Here is a 22226-nt window from a genome sequence, read left to right as displayed (position 1 = left end):
ACCACACCTCTATCGCGTAAAGTATGAATTAGTGAATGGCTGAATCATAATTTGACAGGATTAGTAGCCTATTGTTCTGCACGACACAGCCAGTGCACACACCACACCTCAGATCACGTTTCCTGATAGTGAACGAGGCGCAGACATACGCAGGAGAGCTCTCTGCCAAGTTCATGGCTGCCTCGAGTCTTTACACGCTGCTTAACTTTACACGCTAAAAATTATTTTTTGATAGCGGCTCCCTGATGCCCGCAAATTAGTTAAAATCTACCGGAATCTAGAGCGAGCAAGCAAGAGTAGCATGCGCACGGCAGAGAGGTAGGGGGAGACCTTGCGTGTGTGTGCTAGTGTGCCTCATTAAGCGCATGTAAGACAGAGAGCATCCTGATTGGCCCGTTCCGGTAAATCAACCAATCACTTGTCAGTGTGGGCGGGCTTTTATCTCTTTTCCCGAACTGAATTAATGAATCTAGAAACAGCCAGGAATGCCATGGTAGAGGGAGAGTGCCCCAAAAAGCGAAAGTATAAGACACATTTACGCCAGACTATACAAAAGTGTTCCCCCTTTCTCATAAGAGTTAAAAAATAATGACAACCTTGCACGCTGTACAGTTTGTAACAGTGACTTCAACATTACCCATGGCGGGTTAAATGATTGTAAAAGACATTGAGGTGAGTTTAACAAGTTTAATTTCATGTGAATATTTTTCAGGCTGGCTAGTTTCCAAGGCTACATGAAAACAACAAAACTCCTTATTATAATTGGGTAACACTTATAATAAGGTTCATTAGCTAACATTAGTTTACTACATACGTTAACATGAACTAATAATGAACTGCACTTATAAAGCATTTTTTATTTTTGTTTATGTTAATTTAAACATTTACTAATACATTATTCAAATCTTTGTTCGTAGCCAGTGTTAGAGATAATGGATTACAAATAATGTGCATTACGTAATAATATTACTTTTCTGAAGTAACGAGTAAAGTAACGCATTACTTTTTAAATGTACACATTAATATTGTAGTTAATTTAAAAAAAGTACTGCAAGTTACTTTTTTAGTTTAATAATTCAATAAAAAAAATTATGTACTGAATTAAACTAAATGTAGTCACATTATGCACTCTGCGTTCTCAGTGTGTGGGAACAGTTTGAGTTAGAAACTGAGATGGCAGGCCAGTTCGACATTTTTGTGATAAAATATTACATTTCTGAATGCAAAACTTTTCAGTCATAAAAAACACCTGCAAGGCCTGAAAGAGATCAAGCCTCAGAAGTATCGCAAAATTAACTAAAAAGTAACATAAGCATTACTTTCCATGAAAAGTAACTAAGTAACGCAATTAGTTACTTTTTTGGGAGTAACTTTATATTGTAATGCATTACTTTTAAAAGTAACTTTCTCCAAAACTGGGTATATATACACTAAAGATTAGCAACACTGATTCAGTGTTGAAGTGGTTGAGATAATCAAGTAACAAATGAACATTAAAGATGAACACCTGCTGTTAACAAACACAATCACTGAAGAAATAATTAATAACAAAAGTCAACCTAACACTAACAGTTATTAGTTTTACCTTAATCTAGGCAATTGACCTTTAATTTCTTGTTTTTATGACAGCCAAAGAAGCAAAAATTATACTGTTTGCTTGTTGTTTTGGGATTGCTCCCGTAAAGAAGACCTAGACCCAGTCTAACATTGCTGTAACACGGAAAGCATTCTGTGTGAAGAAATCAAGATGCAGAAGCAATGCTGTTAGGAGTGTGAGTGTTATTGCAACCAGAATTCACATGTCTTTGTGGGATATTTACGTTATGTGTGTAAATGCACGCACACACAGTTTCCAGAAAATCATTGGCAGTTTGAATGAACCAAAAACCAAACGATCCCGGACAAATCCTGGATGCATTTTCTGTGTATTTTCCGTAATCTCCGTGATCAGTTGTGTAGATTTTTGTAGTGAGTATACTGTGATTTTTTCCCCTTTCCCTTATGCTTACTCGTCAATTTTAACTGACAATAGTGCGTTATCTCTCTGAATCAGGAGTGATTGTAGTAAATAGAGAACCAGCTGTATTTGCTTATAGCACCATCTAGTGGACATTTAATAACATTGTTTCTTGAAATAGTAATTAAATCAGGCATTATTACTAGCCTTTATTTAGGACCCAGCTAAGAACTTGGATGTTAAAGTCTGTAACAGTGATTGTAACTCATCTTCTGTTAGAATTCAACGGAAATTGAACAGTAATCTAACTTCAATTGTAAAATGGAAATGGGTAAAAATTGGCATTAAAAGGTTGGCAATAAAGGACAGAAAACGTTTTGTGAACGTTACAAAATCAAGATACTGTAGTTAATTATATCAAGTTTGAATTACTTTGGTAATAAAGAAGCTAGAATGAGCAGAAAGATCTTACTTATCTTTGTATATTGCCCCAAAAACAGTTCTGTGAATTCTGTTTTATTTAAGTTTAAATAGAAATAAAACTCATTATCTACTACATCTAATACAAAGAGTATTAATATGAAGGCTTAAAAGCCATTGACATTAAATTACTTTAGTTGTGTACAAACACTATTAATTAACCCTTTTTACTTTATTTAAAACATAGCAACTAACACAGCTTAACATTTTCAAATAATACAAGCTAACCTTTTTAATAATAAAGCATCTTAACAGAAACAGCATGGAAACATAACCAAATATATGCACAGTGCAGTCTAATGAAACTTCTTTGGACATCCTGAAAATGAGCTAACTGCATATGGTGTATCAAAATTACTTTGCATAATACGGAGCCTTTACAAACTTTTTAATTTGTTTGTTAGCATTCTTTAGGCGCTCCAAACGATCTTTCAATTCTTTTCTTTTACGAGCAACACCAGAATCTTCTTTGAGCAGACCTTCTGTGTTGTTCCTTTTGATCATGGCAAGCATTTCATTCTGAAGCTGAAATATGTACTGCTCCAGCATGTGGTAGTGGATTATCAGTGGCACTTGATTTGCCAGACGGTCAAATGTGATCTAGCAGCAAATACAGACAAATGACATGAGGTCTTTAAAAATGCACAGCAGTAACTCAAACAGGGCAGCATTTGTCACAGGACCTTACATAAAGTCCCTTTAAAGGGTTTATTTATTAATATAATATGATGAGCTCAGATGCAAAAACCCGCCTGGTGCGTCTGACATGTTGTGTTTTAAATGAGTAATTTTATCAGACTCTTAATGGATTCTGCCAACAAACCGATATTTCTGAATGGCCTGAGGCTGAAATTAAGTGGATTTAAAGCAAATGTATTTGATGAACGGAGAGCATTCGGTTAATATCATTACTGTACCTCATTTTTGACAGAGGTGGTGTTTAATGGTTTTTGCATCTGAGCTCCTCATTTGTTTCTCAATGTTAGTTCATTGTGCATTAACAAATGTAGCAGATACAAGTTTCAAATTGTAAAGTGGTTGTTAAAATAACCAACATTATAGTGAAAAGACAATTATACATAAACCATGTATGAACTGACTTTCCTGAGGAATATAAACATTTTGTTTATGTCTAGTTGTTGATGTCTAGTGTAATGAACTAATGAATGTGGAACAATCTGTAATGAGCTGTAAATATGCTGCCCAATTAAAGGCAAATTCCTTTAAACAGATGCATGAATGTTATGAATGATTACCGTTAAATAGGCTTTAAGATGCTTCGCAATCTCGAGTGCATCATCATCCCTGAAGCTCGATTTTTGCACTTCCAGATTTACAGCCTCAAGCTGTCGTTGGTAGAGAGGATCTTGAGAGTAGACAATCTTCTCCATTCTAAACTGAGATTTCACTTTCTCCTCTGCATTCTGAAACTCATTTTCAAGAATATCTTCAATTGGATGTTTAGCAGCCGTCAGGAGGTCAGGGAACCCCTTAAAGTTATGGCTAGCAAGAGTGTCCAAACCATTGTGAACAATATCTGTAAATAAAAGGGAACAGAAAACAGAGGAATCAATCAGAGGAGATAAAACACATTACCATGCATGTTTGCCATTGATTGCACGGATAACAATCATCTTTATTAAAGCTGTTACCTGTGACATCTTTCAGGATCTTTAAAGCAGGTTCCTCTAGCTCCTCTATGTGTTTCTTGAAAATGCTTTCAAATGTTTTGTAGTTAATAAATCCAGGAAGCTCTTTTCCTCTGTAAGTTTTAATGTAGACTTCAATCTGATCTGATCTGAGGATTTGCTCCACTATAGAGAATATTTACAAAGAATCATGAAAAATACAAGCACTGATACAGCCTATGCAGCCCCCCTAAACTTACTCTTACCAGTCTTATCCAAGAGGTCGTTCCATTCACCAAATTCAGTCCTGATTTTGGAAAAGACCCTTATATCTGTGTCTTTAAGATCTTCTTCTGCCCCTTTTACTTTTTCAAGTACATCATAAAACTGACGAATTTTCTGTAGACCACAAAAGTATTTTATTTTTTTTACAAAAACAACCTACTTAAAAAATTGACAAAGATTAATGAACAGACTGACACTTGCTGGTGGCCTATATACATATGCGACCCTGCTTGTGAAATCCAGGATAAAGTCTCATAGTCTTTCGTAATTTTAGGAGCATCAAAGTTAGATTTCATTCATTGATTTCACTTTCAATTCAATCTTTGACATGACCTTACTCAGTCAACCTTAAAGATATCAAGTTTATATTTTCACAGAAGGTTCATTACATTATAGGATGATTTTAAGTAAAAACAGTAAATCACAAAATAATTACTTTAGTTGGGTGGACCAGGGACACACAAACGTACACATATGCTTCATATTTTTACCATAGTCAGGAGATCATTCCTCTTATCTTGATCAAGAGGAACTTCATCTCCCAGTACTTTAAGTTCCTCTGTGGTCTTTGTCAATTTCTCATTAAGTTGGGTTTGTAACTGTGGCAGTGAATTCTAAAGGTGAAAAGAAGACAAAAAGATGTAACATGTCCAGCGATCTAAAATCGTGTATTCACAACTTTTTCCAGGCTTCCATGTTTTATATTCTCTGTAATTTTACATACGTACAATAATGTGTATAGCCAATACGTTAGTGAGCCGTTCTGCAAGAAAACGTACTGTAGCTTTACGTTCTTCAAGAAGAGGCCTGAAGAGAAATGTTTTTGTGAGAACTGCTATTTAAAAATCTAAAATTATTTTTGTATTCCACAGACCAAATTAATTTGTTTGTGCTGTACACTTTTTTTTAATAAATCAAGTAAGTTTATAAAACAAAATTTCTTGCCTAAAATGAGCATTTTCATTGAAAAACTGTCTTTCTTTTTCCAAAGCATCAACCAGAGTAAGATTCTCATTGATCTCTTGCTGGCCACGGCACTTTACAATCATATAGCCCTTTTTCAGTGGTATCACAAGATTGTTGACGGTTTTGACAACTGTCTCCTCCATGCCTTTGTCCACCAAGTCTGGTTTAGTCAAAATACCTATATACATAAAGATTTATTAAGATTGTATAAATATTTCATTTTATTTTACGAAGCAAGATAACAAAAACAAAGTCTGAGATAAAGTCACTTATTTAGTAGCCTAATTCGATTAGCCTGAAATGTTACTTACCCAGTGTCCTGTTCCCATCTGGATCTACATTGGATGCCATCTGTAGTGCTTCAGTGGTGGCAATATCAATGTTTGCTGGTATAACGACCAAGTTGATGGTCTCTTGTCTTTCAATGTACTTTTTAATTAGATCTTTTATCTATAACAGAAACCAAACAATATTTGCATTAAAAAGGGAGACTTTTTAAATCTTTAAACCCATGACAAAAGTAGATATTTTGCAAAGTCTTGACTCAGCAATCAGCAATTATAAGAATATGGTTGGATTGATGTGTTTTGACAATTATTTGCCTCTGTTACCTTTCATTAACTATGCACATGGTTCAAACTATTCATCATAACGTGGTAGCATTACGGTGCTAGGTTTTACATAGTTCTTCCATAAAGAAATATTTCAAATATAACTTGTTTTATTCTGTCTGGCAACAGTTTACTTATCACTAAATGTGCATACAGAGTTTATCAGATAAAGTCTTACTTGTATTCCAATGTCACTAGGCTGGTTACCAGTGGCAACCCTAGCAATTCCTGGCAGGTCAATGAGAGTAAGATCAGGAACATCACTGGACTTGATTTCCAGAGTGATCATCTCATGACTGATTCCTTCTCCTTCTCCAGCCAATGCTGTCTGTGCTACATACACAAATTATGCTGACATCACCTCACAGATGATGAAACACAATTGATTTAACTTTTAAAAATAAAAATAAGTCAATTTAGAAACCATGTAATACAAACCATCTAGGACAGCTTTCTCTATTTCTGCTGGATTCGTCAGGTTTATTTTTTTATCATTATATGACAACAATCCATTCCAGGCATCATTCTTTGAAACTCTCTTTAATTTCAGTTCAAGAGGACATCTTGTGACAATACCTGTGTTAACAGATAGTTAGCAATCTATTTATCAAGGTTTATTTGTCTGATAGAGAGAGAGAGAGAGAGTGAATTACAATGTGTAAACAGGCAGTCTGCAGATCACTGTACTTGAATTATGTTGAATTGTATTACCTGTTCCTCTGGGCAGTGCCACACCTGACAGAGCCTCCAATACAGAACTCTTTCCTGAGCTCTGGTCACCTATAACAGCAATAGCTGGCAGATTCAGGTCCTTCTCGATACCAAGTAACCTGAGTCCGTCCACTAGGTCAATAAAGGGACGCACCTTTTTTTCATATTGTTCATTCAGATTATTCATAAATCCTTGCTCTGACGAATTGTCCAGACACAATTCCACAGACACCAGCAAGCACCAGCTCACAAGTAAATAGGGGAACATGCTCTTGATATGCTGAAGTAATATGCTGCAAGTCCTGCTGGAAAGACGGGAACACACACACGCACGCACGCACACACACACACGCACGCACGCACACACACACACACACACACACACACACACACACACACACACACACACACACACACACACACACACACACACACACACACACATTCTGGTTTCCATGTTTTGTGGGGACATTCCAGACGTAATGTATTTTATACCACACAAACTGTATATTCTATTCCCCTTACCTGCCCCAATCCCTAACCCCAACCATCACACAAAACTTTCTGATACTTCACATTCTCAATAAACATCATTCTGTTTGATTTATAAGCATGTTTCCTCATGGGGACATCAAAATGTCCCCACAAGGTCACAAAAACACTGGTATTCCTATCTTTGTGGGGACAATTGGTCCCCACAACGTGATAATTACCAGGTACGTACACACACACACACACACACACACGCACGTTCTGGTTTACATGTTTTTTGGGGACATTCCATAGACGTAATGCATTTTATTCTGTACAAACTGTATATTCTATTCCCCTTACCTGCCCCATTCCCTAACCCTCTGATACCTTAGATTTTCAAGAAACATCATTCTGTTTGATTTATTAGCTTGTTTCCTCATGGGGACATCAAAATGTCCCCACAAGGTCACAAAAATACTGGTATTCCTATCTTTGTGGGGACAATTGGTCCCCCCAACGTGATAATTACCCGGCCACACACACACACACGCACGCACGCACGCACGCACGCACACACACACACACACACACACACACACACAATAATATTCTGTTATACTCCATATAACTCAATGTACAAGCCAAAAATAAGCTCTGTTTTTACACAGATCTACTAAAGGTTTAATGGTGTCACATGGTGATCATCTGTAAAAATGACCAATTTTACCTTTTAGCAAAACCGTCAACAATCAAAGGATGAAACAAATAAAATCAGATACTGCACAAAAACTAAAAATGCATCAAAGCCAATGTTTTTACTAATCTTTGTTCAAGATTGTGAAAAAGGTTTTAAAAATTTTGTGTGTTTTTCCCTAAAATCAGTGACATCACTTATAAACTTGGCAATTAAAGAGTTAAAATCATGAAATTTTTGTAAACATTTGGTAGTTTTGATCAGTACTGAGGTTAATTAACAGCTTTATGCAAAAAAATCTGAAAAAAAAAATGTATGATACATTTTTTCAGCCGTTTAATTTAGTGGCTGTTAACATGAACAACCCGAAAGCGTAGTAAATTTGCCCACGGCATATCGTTGAGATTTTGAAAAAGCATTTTCTCATTTGTCAATATAAGATTTGTCACCAAAAATCATTCCATTTGCTCTAACACAGAGAAAGTGGCCAAATTAAGACTCAAAAAACCTCACAGTGGCTGTTAACAGCCCGAACAACCCATAAAGAAATAACTAAATTGTGCATTGGCCGCTTTGCCATATGTTAGGAAATGCTAGAAAATGGGGGAGCTGTGACTTTTTTAAATATAAAACACAATAACTTTTACATTTCTCAACAGGTTTTAATGACTTTTTTTTATCTGTGAGGAGTGCATAAATGTTTATTATGCAATATAATCTTGATTGTTCAAAATTATAATTTTTATAAGGAATCAATAATGCATACGTTTGTATAAATTACAGTTTTTACAAATTGCTTACACACGTTTTCAAAAGTCTAATTTTTTCATAACTCTACACACAATTCTCAAAACTGCACACACAAAATGCAAAATAGCATACATCTCCTTTAAAATGCAACACTGCATTCAAAATGCCACAAACACATGTCGGAATGAAGCATTTGCATCAAATGGCAAACACTTCTTTCATAATAATACATTTTTGGATTTACCATGTAAACACTGCTGTTCTAAATCTAAAGCTCTTTGGTCTTTCATAGGCTTATATCTACATTTCAATACAATGATCTACAGTGAAAGTAATCTGCTGAGAGGGATAACAAGTACACCGGAAACGCCAATGCAATGTAGAAACAGAAAATATTTATTAGGACAAACATTACTGTGGTATACATTAGCATATAAACATGTAAACCAAAAGTATATTCTTTCCAGTAGAATACAATAAATTATGTGTGGGGTCCCGGTCCAGGAATTGGCAGGGGGGGTGGGGTGCAGATTGCCAAAACAGGTAATCTGACCTTTGACCTATTTATAGGCCTATCTATACTATTGTAAAGTAAAGCAGTGATTGGTTAGTGATCAGATAAGCAATTAGTGTTTGCACATGTGAAGAGTTGGTCTGTGTGGCCTGGTGAATAAGTGTAGCATTTTGATTGGTTGTCTTTGGAAAAGGAAAGCAAGTGACTTCCTCGTAGATCTTTGTGTTTTAGGTAGAGTTTTATAAAAAGTGTTTTATGCAATTGAAAACTGAGTCAAAGGCTGAGAAATAGCTAATGGTTTTGAAGATTTGGCATGTAGTTTTGCACTTTGAGTGAGAGGTTTCAAAAATCGTGTGACATGAAAAGATTTTGTGTGTAAGCAATCGTAAAACTGTAATGTACATGAAATGAAACAAATTATAGTTATAATGAATATCGCTTCGTTATTGTTAACCCCATTTATTTAGTTTCTTGTGCTTTTAGCAAAATTCAAATCAAAGAGTGACAGTCTGCTTTCTTTTCTATAGCACTAAAATTATATATATATATTATATAGTATAGGAGTATGCATTGACGTCACTTTTCCACGTGACCATGCCAGAGCACGCCCTGTTGAGTGGCAAACGTTCAACAAAATGGCTGGTTTTCATAGCGGCTGCTGCGAAAATGCCAATAAAAACTGACTATTATCAGCTTAAATTAAATTTAGTTGGACTTGATAGCAGAGGTGGACAATACTTAGTTACATTAGTTACATTTTCCAAGCAACTGTGCTTTATAGGGTGTTAAATTTTTACTTATTTTTAAAGCATAGAATCATACTGTGTTATCTTTAATATTGCATATTAACATTTATTTAATACCAAATTACATTAAATTGTGTAGCCTACTTTTACTTGAATAAAACAAAAACGTGTATTTATGAAATGTAATAAAGTAAAAATTATGATAATATGCTTTGGAATGTGTTTTCCAAAGAAAAACACGGATAAAATACAAATACTTGAAAAAATATTTTTAAGTAGAAAGTAAAACCTCTGCTAGATAGTGACCCTAGCGACTTGTCAACCCACCTGTGTTCTGTTGACGTTGGCATGAATTATCAATTTACTTCTCCTTTTGGTGTTTTTAGCAGTCTGTAAAACGATAGCTCCGAATTCTTGTTAAATCTGTTAGTAGCCTACAGTCTATCGCACAACAGCTTTTCTCCCCATTTAGACGCGCTTTCCCCGTGTTTTTGCTGACTTCACACTGCACACAAATTCTGCCGGTCTGTCTTTTACCACTCAGTGGGTGTAACCGCAGTCACTTTCGCCGAAGGTGACGTCACGTGCATACCCTCTATTTGAAAATGTATTCCTTTCAGTTTAATTTTGAGCTGGCCGCAAGCAAGCAGCGCGCTCTGTCTGCTTCCGCCACGTGCAGTAACTAACTTAAGCCAGGAAGTCAGGCAGTTATAAAAGTCAAAACTCATGACTGATCTCACGCGTCAAATGGATACCGACATTGTCTAAGACTTTGTGTCAAAAAAATGCCAAGAATAGGGCATTTTAAACAGCTTCAATGGTAAAGTGCTGTATTTCATTCCTTCACTAGATGCAGTGAATGGGTTTCCCCATGCTGCCTTGTGCGCAAATTTATTCACGCGGCTCTCTATGAGACTGTTAGCCAGGCTAGTGAAGGGTCGCTAGACCATGGGGCATCATTTACATTAATCACGGCACAAAACAACCAAACCTTTTGCGCTACACCCCTTTTTTTACTTAGGCTACTTTAAGCATGTGCCAAGTTAAGCATATGATTAAGTCAGTAAGTAAACTTTAGGAGATATGTTAAAATGATTAATTAAAATGATTAATATAACTTCATTACAATACTTCAAAACAAGGTCAAAGTAAACACAAAATTAACATTTTACAGTTCTCTTTACAGTTGAGACGAATGTGTAATTTCGGTAAAGAAATAGAGATTAAGACAGAAAGATGCAGGTACTCACTGAACAGCAAAGGCACAGGAAACGAAAACGGAGATGCGTTATACATTACTTTTTCGTTTCGGTTTCATTTTATTTAGGGGTGCCACTAAGAGGGTAGTTTGGACGATAAGGGATCACGCACTTTTGGGACCCCCAGAGATAAATTTTATTAGCAACAGTAATTGTAGTAATGTAATAGAAATGATAAATGTATCTATCCGAAGAGTTACAAATAAAACAAAGTTCTTACTTGTTTCTGCTTTTTTCGGCAAAATGACTCCCCCCTTTCACTGCATGGTTTCCTCCAGTCTTATGTAGCCTCGAGCCTTAAGACTAGAGTCAATTTCTGTGAAATCAGATGGTAAACTGTAAGAGATGTCTTTGATGGGGAAGTAGAAGTCTGGACATCAGAAACTAAGCGTGTCTCCAGAGGTCAGAGAGAGATAAAATGTGCTGACAAATACTCACCCAGTATTTTTTGAAATTTTTTTTTTTTTTTAAATAAATAAACATAATATATATATATATATTATTAAGTGGTTGGGTTTTTCAGATATAGAATTGAACTAGTTCATATATATATATATATATATATATATATATATATATATATATATATATATTTGCACGGAGCTTACAATAATGTTAGTGTCAGTTATAGCCAACCGCTACATGATAGTCCATTCAATATTCAATAGGTTATGTTTATCACCACTAGAGATGAAAATGTAGGCTAATTTTATCCAGATATATGCAAGCTTGTAATCATAGAGGAACCATTTTAAGTGTCATATAGCACCGATGAAGTAGTTGAAGTAGTCATGAAGTATGAAGTAGTCATAGTTTTTAACGGTTTAAATTAATTAAAACTATTTAGCCTTAAGTTACTCAGTCTACTCAAAATATTAGACACATAAAATATTAATTCTTATATTTCTATTACATTAATAGCTCAGGCAAAACCTTAATTGTCTTAGACTTGATATTGAATGACCTTAATTATTAAGTGGTTGGGTTTTTCAGATATAGAATTGAACTAGTTCATGATCCATCTCCCACTGTTGTAAAGTTAAGCTATATCAAATAGTTTTAGTGTAAAGGTTTTAAATCGGTGTACTATCTCAACAGCCTGATCCTCAATAAAGAGATGGTTGTAGGGTTATTCCTAAAATCCACAACCATCTCTTTGGTCTTAGATGCATTAATGTACACCAGTCAATAAAGTCCTCCAGAACAGAACCATGATCAAAATCTTCATTGTTTAATAATGACACAACAACAGTCATCTGCAAACTTTATGACATCTTTAAAAAACATGCAGCATTTTTGTCAAATCAACAGATATTGTATACTTTAACCCTTGTGCATTGTTCAAATTTACTACCCTTTCGTGTTGTTAGTGGATGAAAACATCCACTAAATTCAACGGCTATAAAAATGTATCGGATGAATATTTTTTCCAAATTTTTTTACATAAATCTGTTAATCAACCTCAGTACTGATCAAAACTACCAAATCTTCACAAAAATTCAATGATTTTAACTCTTTAATTGCCAAGTTTATAAGTGGTGTCACTGATTTGGGGAAAAAACACACACAAAATGACCGATTTTCAATATAAAATGTGATTGTAAACTGGATTTTTTTAAACCTTTTTCACAGTCTTGGGCATGCCAAAGATTGGTAAAAACATTGGCTTTGAAGCATTTTTATTTTTTGTGCAGCATCAGTTAAAAAAAATTTCTCCCTCATTTATTGTTATTGGCTGTTTTTGCCCCATTGACTTCCATTATAACCACATTTTTTGATTGCAGAGCTATGACACCTTTTTATCATGCATTTTTGAATGCTGTTGTTTTTTCCTTTTGCTAAGAGGTCAAATTAGTCATTTTTACTGTTGATCACCATGTGGCACTATTAACCCTTTAGTAGCCCTGTGCAAAAACAAAGCTTAATTTCTGGCTTGTACATTGTGTTTTATGGAGTATAACTTCATAATAAAAGCATATTTGTGTGTGTGTGTGTGTGTGTGTGTGTGTGTGTGTGTGTGTGTGTGTGTGTGTGTGTGTGTGTGTGTGTGTGTGTGTGTGTGTGTGTGTGTGTGTGTGTGTGTGCGCGTATGTGTGCGTGTGTGTGTGTGTGTGTGCGTGCGTATGTGTGCGTATGTGTGTGTATGTGCATGAAAAAAAGATATTCTGTAAAAATCTTCTCTGCATTAGACATTAGATTTATGAACATCATTATTATGAACACATAAGTGTTTAGTCATTCCAACAGGACTTGCAGCATATCACTTGGTGCTCTCTGCAACTTTGTCTGGAGGGACAGCAACTCATGCACGAGGGAGGTGAAAAGCTGTTTAGGAGAAGTCTTTGCTAGAAGACCTGGGAAAATCTCTGCAGCAATATTGAGGAGAGAGCATCACCCTCGCACACCAGTTGCTACTGCACTGGTGAGAGAGATTCAGTCTCCTGCAGCTGTCTCTTCAGACACAAATCCACAGACACCAGCAGGCACCAGCAGCTCAGGAGTGAAGAGGGGAACATGCAATTGGTGCAAAGAACAAACATGTCAGCACTTGCATCTGTTGTGGTGGACACACTTGCAGAGAGCACCAAGTGATATGCTGCAAGTCCTGCTGGAAATACTGAACGCACCCCCGGCACACATACACACTAAAAGTTAGTTTGATTGTTTAGTTCTCCATCCATCCTCTACTCTTGCTTCATTGTTCAATTTATTTGAAGTTGTTTTTGTGTTCATAATAAATGATGTTCATAAATCCGATGCAGAGAAGATTTTTACAGAAAATTTCCCTAACCCCAACCATCACAAAAACCCTTCTCCTACTTCACATTTTCAGGAAACATCATTTTGTTTGATTTATAAACTTGTTTCCTCCATGGGGACATCAAAATGTCCCCACAAGGTCACAAAGACACTGGTATTCCTATCTTTGTGGGGACAATTGGTCCCCACAACGTGATAATTACCAGGTACACACACACACACACACACACACACACACACACACGCACGCACACACACACACACACACACACACACACACACACACACACACACACACAAATATGCTTTTATTATGGAGTTATACTCCATATAACTCAATGTACAAGTCAGAAATTAAGCATTGTTTTTGCACAGGGCTACTAAAGGGTTAATAGTGCCACATGGTGATAAACTGTAAAAATTACAAATTTGACCTCTTAGCAAAAGGAAAAAAATCCAACATTCAAAAATGCATGATAAAAAGGTGTCATAGCTCTGCAATCAAAAAATGTGGTTATAATGGAAGTCAATGGGGCAAAAACAGCCACTAACAATAAATGAGGGAGAAAAAAATTAAAACTGATGCTACACAAAAACTAAAAATGTTTCAAAGCCAATGTTTTTACCAATCTTAGACATGTTCAAGACTCTGAAAAAGGTAAACAAAAATCCAGTTTACAATCACTTTTTATATTGAAAATCTGTCATTTTGTGTGTGTTTTTTCCCCAAATCAGTGACACACCTTATAAACTTGGCAATTAAAGGGTTAAAATCATGGAATTTTTGTGAAGATTTGGTAGTTTTGATCAGTACTGAGGTTGATTAACAGATTTATGAAAAAAAATTTGGAAAAAATATTCATCTGATAAATTTTTACAGCCGTTGAATTTAGTGGATGTTTTCATCCACTAACAACACGAAAGGGTAGTAAATTTGCCCACGGTATATCGTTGAGTTTTTAAAAGAATTCAAAGCATTTTCTTAAAATATATGTAAATATAAGATTTGTCACCAAAAATCATTCAATTTGCTAAAACAGAGAGAAAGTTACGGCCAAATTAAGAGTAAAAAAAACTCTGTAGTGGATGAAAACATCCCCAACAACACATAAGGGTTAACTTAAAAAATTAAGATAAACAATTTCATCTTGAAATTATGTCAATTATGTATGTAATTTTTACAGTGAATTAAAGAGGTGAAAGTACACGTCCTTGCGGTGACCCAGAGGAAAAGAGAACATCATACAGTATAAAACCCAGTTTACCTTAACAAGTTCAGGTCTATTGGTTAAAAATAAAAAAATAAGCCAACCTATCAGCCCCGGATCACCATGGGCCCTTTTTAGTCTATAGGAGCATGTCCTTATAACATGCGGAGAAGGGACAAGGCAGTAAGTATTTATTTGACTACTTAAAAGAAACTGCACTGGATAAGAGAATATAGTGTAAGGCACAGTTTGAACAGAAGATGGCAATTATGCAACAATTTGGATGCCAACTGCCGTAAAACCCCAAAGAAGAAGAAGAAGAAGAAGAGTGATGTGGACGTTTTTGCATGACTGCATTTTGGTTTGTTTCAACTGGTTCCGACCAGAACAATCAGTGTGGTGTAAAAGGGAACCAAAACTGCTAAAAAAAAGTTACAATGTATAATTTTTTGCCTTTGGTCCTGACCAAATAAACCAAAGTACAGATGTAAAACTGTAAGACGCAATATCCTGGTTTCGGTTTCATCTGAAAGTGTTAGAATATGTTCATAATGTCCTCAGTTGTTCTGTGTTATGCATATGAGTAAGCCACAAGAGGGCACCAAAGTGTAAGCTATGTAAAACGCGTTTGCGTTAATGTTTGTCCCCTGTGGGTTACGGTAGTGTTCTTCTCAGTGTTCATCAGTGTGTGTGTGTGAGAGCTGCTCCGACCGTGAGAATGATGTGTCGGCAGCGAGTTAATAAACATACTAAAAGATTAATCTCCATCCTCATCATTTACCTCCGAATGCATCGCTAGCTGCAACAGTAGCACAACTCAACAGGTTATGGGCCCAGGAGTTGTTCGGAGGAGCTTGTTTTCCACTGTTAGAAAGTCGCAATGGACCGCGTGCTAACAATGGCGGATGAACAAAGAAGGACGTACAATATGCCTCGACTAATGTTCGATGGAGATGAATCAAGGTATGAGATTTGGGAAACTAAAATGTTGGGACATTTTCATTTATCTGGACTAAAAGACACGGTGTTAAAAGAACCGCAGTCAGAAGCTGAGATAGCAGCGGATGCAAAGAAAAATGCAGACGCATATGCCGAACTCATTTTAATGTTAGATGATAAAAGTCTATCATTAGTTATGAGAGATGCGCCCAACAACGGAAGAAAAGCTCTAGAATACTGAGGGGATATTATGCAGGGAAGGGAAAGCCCCGTATAATAAGTTTATACACGATGTTGACGTCGCTTCAAAAAGTAAACGATGAAAGTGTGATGGACTATATCATCAGGGCAGAGATCGCCATTACGGCACTGCGTAACGCAGGTGAAACGTTAGGAGACTGACTGCTAGTGGCTATGGTCTTTAAAGGACTGCCTGAGAGTTTTAAGCCATTCGCAATACACGTGGCGCATACAGATGACAAAATCACGTTTGCTGAGTTCAAGACTAAACTACGCAATTTTGAGGAAACTGAAAAGATAAAAGCTATTGAGTCGAGCGACAGTGTGATGAAAACTCATGGGAAAGCTGGACGACGACCCGCAAAGACGAACGCACGTGAGTGGAACAAAGATGATGCAGAGATAGTGTGTTTTAAGTGTGGTAACAAAGGCCATAGAGCTAGAGCATGTCGACAGAAAGTGTGGTGTAGTATATGCCGAAGAGACACACACAAAGACGCAACATGTAGGCGTAAGGACATTAAAGACAGAAAATATGGTGTGAGTAGAGCCTCAGAAGATGTCGAGGACTATGCTTTCCAGATGAAAGACAGAGAGACCCGTACCCAGCGGCAGCCAACATGCAGCATCAAGGAAAATGGTCTAATGGTGGACACGGGGCTATGTCTCATATCATCACGGACATAACTATGTTCAAGAGTTTCAACAACACTTTCAGGCCTGAAACACACAGCGTCGAGCTGGCAGACGGCGCTCGATGCAATGGAGTCGCTCAGCGGAAGGGAAATGCTGAGGTTTTCCTAATCGACAGCGGAGGACAGCAACGAAAGTCAGTTCTAAAAGACGCTTTGTTTGTGCCATCATACCCCCAAAGCATCTTTTCAGTGAAGGCAGCGACCGCAAATGGGGCTACAGTTGTTTTTAAAGAAAACAAAGACACCCTGATAACTAGAGACGGTAACAGATTTAACATACATGTTTACGGCAAGTTATATTATTTGCATATTGGAACTGAATCTAATGATAAGTGTAAGGCCTGCCATGACATACAAACGTGGCACGAGATCTTAGGTCACTGTAACTATGAAGACATTGTTAAGTTGCAGGATATTGTCGAAGGCATGCAGATCAAAGGTAAAGCTGGCAGACCCGAACAAGAGTGTGAGGTGTGTATTCAGGGAAAGTTTGCCCAAACCAGAAATCGGGACCCTGATGCCAGAGCAAAGGCACCCTTACAGATGGTACACACAGACCTTGCAGGACCAGTAGCTACAGAATCGATGGACGGTTACAAATATGTGCAGTCATTCACTGACGACTATTCGAGCGCAGTGTTTGTATATTTCCTAAAGAAGAAAAGTGACACCGTACAGGCTACTGAAAAATTTCTAGCGGATGTATCCCCTTACGGGAAAGTGAGGTGCATAAGATCCGACAACGGAACTGAGTTTACATGCAATGACTTTCAAGCATTGTTGAGGAAAAACAACATCAGGCATGAAACGTCAGCTCCGTATTCCCCGCACCAAAACGGAACCGCGGAGAGGAACTGGCGTACTCTTTTTGAGATGGGAAGATGCATGTTAGTTGAAAGTGCATTACAAAAGCAACTATGGCACTATGCAATACAAACAGCTACAGTGGTACGCAACAGATGTTTCAACAAGCGTACAGGACAGACCCCTTATGAGTCGATAACTGACAAGAAGCCAAATTTGTCAAAAATGCAAAAGTTCGGATCTGTATGCTACACTTACAAGCAGGAAAAAGGAAAACTTGATTCCAGGTGTGACCAAGGTCGTTTTGTAGGCTACGACAAGAACAGCCCAGCGTACTTGGTGTATCATCCAGATACAAAGAAAGTACAAAAACACAGACTAGTCAAATTTGTGAGCAAAGCGGCTGCAGAAAAAGAGACACAGACAGGTGAGCAAGATCTAAGTGATGTTTATGTCGGAGTGAAACCAAAGACTGGTGAGACTACACAGAGAAGGAGTGCAGAAACTGCTCCAGAGCCAAGTGTACAGAGTAGAAGTACAGATAGTGATAGTCTAAATGAAGCAACCAGGTCTAGTGATCGCAGTCAATCACAAAATGTGATGTGACAAATGGTGAAACCGAGAGTAGAAGATATCCGACCAGAGAGAGAAAAACACCGAGTTACTTGGATGACTTTGTAACTGAAGACAGTGATAATGATGAGGTGAATATCACAATAGATTATTGCTGCAGAGCGGTGTGTGGCATTCCACAGACTTTTGAGGGAGCAATGAGGTCAGCTAACTCAAAAGAATGGATAAAAGCCATGGATGAAGAAATCCAGTCTCTAAACGAAAACAAAACGTTTACCCCGACGATACTGCCCATCGGCAAGAAAACAGTGGGGGGTGGAAGGGTCTACTCTATAAAGACTGATGTAGATGGAAAAGACAAGTACAAAGCCAGGTTTGTGGCCAAAGGTTACCACCAGAGAATGGGAATAGACTATGGAGAGACATTTTCGCCCACTGCGGACTTGACAAGTGTAAGGGTCGTGCTACAAAAAGCTGCTCAAGAAAATTTACTCCTACATCAAATGGACGTGAAAACCGCATACTTGCATGCTCCCATAGACTATGAGATTTACATCAATCCACCAGAGGGTTACCAAGAGAAAGAGGGTATAGTTTACAAACTAGAGAAGTCACTTTACGGTTTGAAGCAATCCGGGCGAAACTGGAATAAGATTTTGCACAATTGTCTTTCTGAGAACCGATTCACACAAAATGCAGCTGATCACTGTGTTTATGCCAAAGAGTCAAAAGGAGAAAAGGTGATCATAATTACATGGGTTGATGATTTAATCATTGCTGCGAGCAATCATGAGAGACTGAAAGAAGTGAAAGAGATGCTTGCAGAACAGTTTAAGATGAAAGACTTGGGTAAATTGAAACATTTTCTGGGTATTGACTTTAATCTGTCAGATGGGTGTATAAAAATGACACAGGAAAAATACACTAACAAGATACTACAGCGTTTTAATATGCAAGACTGTAGAATCAGAGAAACACCATGTAAACAGAAGGAGATGTAAACACATAGACATAAAGTATCACTTTATCAGGTCTTTTGTGAATGAAGGAAGGGTAACTTTAATGTACTGTTCTATTGATAACATGATTGCTGATGTAATGACCAAACCTGTAACTAAGTTCAAATTAAGTAGGTTTGCAAGTGTTCTTTTTGGACATTAATATGTGTTTGACAAAAAGGTCTACATGTATTTATATCTTCTATTTTTGTTACATAACAACCTGAGTACAAGTGGGGGTGTTAGAATATGTTCATAATGTCCTCAGTTGTTCTGTGTTATGCATATGAGTAAGCCACAAGAGGGCACCAAAGTGTAAGCTATGTAAAACGCGTTTGCGTTAATGTTTGTCCCCTGTGGGTTACGGTAGTGTTCTTCTCAGTGTTCATCAGTGTGTGTGTGAGAGCTGCTCTGACCGTGATAATGATGTGTCGGCAGCGAGTTAATAAACATACTAAAAGATTAATCTCCATCCTCATCATTTACCTCCGAATGCATCGCTAGCTGCAACAGTAGCACAACTCAACAGAAAGTGTGCACACAGTGCAGTAAATCTTTTCTTGTACACACAAGCTAACGAAACAGTTGGTAACTGTTGAAACCCTACGCCAAACAGAGCGCAACCTTGGATGTTGGATGAACTACTTAAAGAGGTATTCCCTGTAGTGTCAACCCCGGTTCTAAATATCTTTAACTCATCGCTAGAAATAGGATACGTTCCAACAGCTTTCAAACTAGCAGTTATTAAACCACTGATTAAAAAACCACAGCTTGACCAAGGAGAACTTAATAACTTTAGACCAATCTCAAATCTCCCTTTTCTTTCGAAAATATTAGAAAAGGTAGTGGCAAGCCAGTTACGCACATTCTTGACAAATAATAGTACATATGAAAAGTTCCAATCAGGATTCAGGCCCCACCATAGCACAGAGACAGCATTGCTTAGAGTTACAAATGACCTCCTATTAACATCCGATCGTGGTGAAATCTCAATTCTTATATTACTAGACCTTAGTGCAGCCTTTGACACAATAGATCACACAATCTTACTCAATAGACTAGAAAACTATGTTGGTATCAGTGGTCAGGCGCTAGCCTGGTTTAGGTCATATCTAACCAATCGCTATCACTTTGTTTATGTAAATGAGGAAGAGTCCCTGGTTAAATACGGTGTACCGCAGGGATCAGTTTTAGGTCCTATCCTGTTCTCGTTATACATGTTACCCCTAGGAGACATTATCAGGAAACATAACATAAGTTTTCACTGCTATGCGGATGTGAAGCTTTACATCTCCTCGCATCCCAGCGAAACACACACGTTTTCTAAGCTAAAAGACTGCATTAGCGATGTTAGTGACTGGATGGCACATAACTTTCTTAAGCTCAACTCCAATAAGACAGAGATACTTATTATTGAACCAAATCGCTACAAACATAATATGTCAGATTACAAATTGCACATAGATGGCTGTACTGTGGTGCCATCTTCCACGGTTAGGAACTTAGGTGTGATGTTCGACAGCAACTTATCCTTTGATAGTCATATCGCCAACGTCTGCCGCACAGCATTCTTCCATCTTAGAAATATCTCAAAAATACGCCATATGCTGTCTACATCTGATGCAGAGAAGCTTATTCATGCTTTTATGACCTCTAGAATAGACTATTGTAACTCGCTACTCGGGGGATGCCATTCAAATCAGGTCAACAAGCTTCAGCTAGTTCAAAACGCTTCTGCAAGGGTACTTACTCGATCTAAGAAGTATGACCACATAAGCCCAATTCTGGCATCTTTACACTGGCTACCAGTTAAATATCGCATTCAATTTAAAATATCACTAATCACCTACAAAGCTTTAAATGGCTTAGCACCCTCATATCTTAAAGAATTACTATCAGAATACATTCCATCACGCACACTACGGTCGCAAAATGCTGGTCTATTGATTATCCCTAGAATATCAAAAGTGTCTAAAAGTGGAAGATCCTTTTCCTACTTAGCCCCTAAGCTCTGGAATGATTTACCAACCGATGTCCGAGAATCAGACACAGTCGATCATTTTAAATCTAGACTTAAAACTTTTCTCTTCAACAAAGCATTCGCATAATTTGTCTAGTAAAGGTTCTTAAATCGCAATAGTTATTTTCACGGAACAATGCACTCACGGTCATAACACAGACCAACCAAATAAATAAATAAAAACCTTTTCTGCATGAACACTTAAAATGAATTGCATTAATTAGTTTGCCACCGCTTGCCACTGAACCTGCATTAACGACGACAGTGGGGCTTCCGGCCTTAGTCAAACGGTTTGGCATGTATGGTTGAGTTGCGATTTTGGTGCTTTCGTGTGTCTTGTGAATAGTATGCCATACCGACCCGTTTGCCACTGAACCTGCATTAACGACGACAGTGGGGCCTCCAGCCTTAGTTAAACGGGTTGGCACGTATGGTCGGTTGCGATTTTGCCGCTATCGTAAGTCTTGTGAATAGTATGCCATACATACCCGTTTGCCACTGAACCTGCATTAACGACGACAGTGGGGCCTCCAGCCTTAGTCAAACGGGTTGGTATGTATGGTCGGGTTGCATTTTTCACGCTTAACACTTAAAATGAATTGCATTAATTAGTTTGCCACCGTTTGCCACTGAACCTGCATTAACGACGACAGTGGGGCTTCCGGCCTTAGTCAAACGGTTTGGCACGTATGGTTGGGTTGCGATTTTGGTGCTTTCATGTGTCTTGTGAATAGTATGCCATACCGACCCGTTTGCCACTGAACCTGCATTAACGACGACAGTTGGGCCTCCAGCCTTAGTCAAACGGGTTGGCACGTATGGTCGGGTTGCGATTTTGGCACTATCGTAAGTCTTCTGAATAGTATGCCATACAGACCCGTTTGCCACTGAATCTGCATTAACGACGACAGTGG

The 22226-nt window shown here is 37.5% G+C and overlaps 1 protein-coding gene across 8 annotated transcripts; it reads right to left on the bottom strand.

Annotated features, from left to right (window-relative positions):
* Nucleotides 1-2642: 2642 nt before the first annotated feature.
* On the bottom strand, nt 2643-11175 carry LOC135733351 (interferon-induced GTP-binding protein Mx-like). 8 transcript variants are annotated; one of them, XM_065251815.1, is made up of 13 exons: nt 11067-11084; nt 7473-7602; nt 6639-6943; nt 6366-6503; nt 6106-6260; nt 5628-5766; nt 5296-5494; nt 5079-5157; nt 4842-4964; nt 4332-4464; nt 4090-4251; nt 3694-3974; nt 2643-3037 (listed from the first exon to the last, which is right to left on the bottom strand). In XM_065251815.1, the coding sequence occupies exons 2-13, from the start codon at nt 7550-7552 to the stop codon at nt 2792-2794; spliced, it is 2040 nt and encodes a 679-aa protein (XP_065107887.1). In that variant the 5' UTR covers nt 7553-7602; nt 11067-11084; the 3' UTR covers nt 2643-2791. The 8 variants fall into 8 exon arrangements, with proteins under 8 accessions (XP_065107887.1, XP_065107893.1, XP_065107894.1 ...); XM_065251821.1 differs by lacking the exon at nt 7473-7602 and having other exon boundaries at nt 11067-11175; XM_065251822.1 differs by lacking the exon at nt 7473-7602 and having other exon boundaries at nt 6639-6940; nt 11067-11099.
* Nucleotides 11176-22226: the final 11051 nt, after the last annotated feature.

The sequence above is a fragment of the Paramisgurnus dabryanus genome, chromosome 15 (assembly GCF_030506205.2).
Source record: "Paramisgurnus dabryanus chromosome 15, PD_genome_1.1, whole genome shotgun sequence".
NCBI lineage: Eukaryota > Metazoa > Chordata > Actinopteri > Cypriniformes > Cobitidae > Paramisgurnus > Paramisgurnus dabryanus.
Note: the sequence above shows the minus strand (reverse complement) of the source record. Positions and strands in the feature narration are given on the sequence as shown.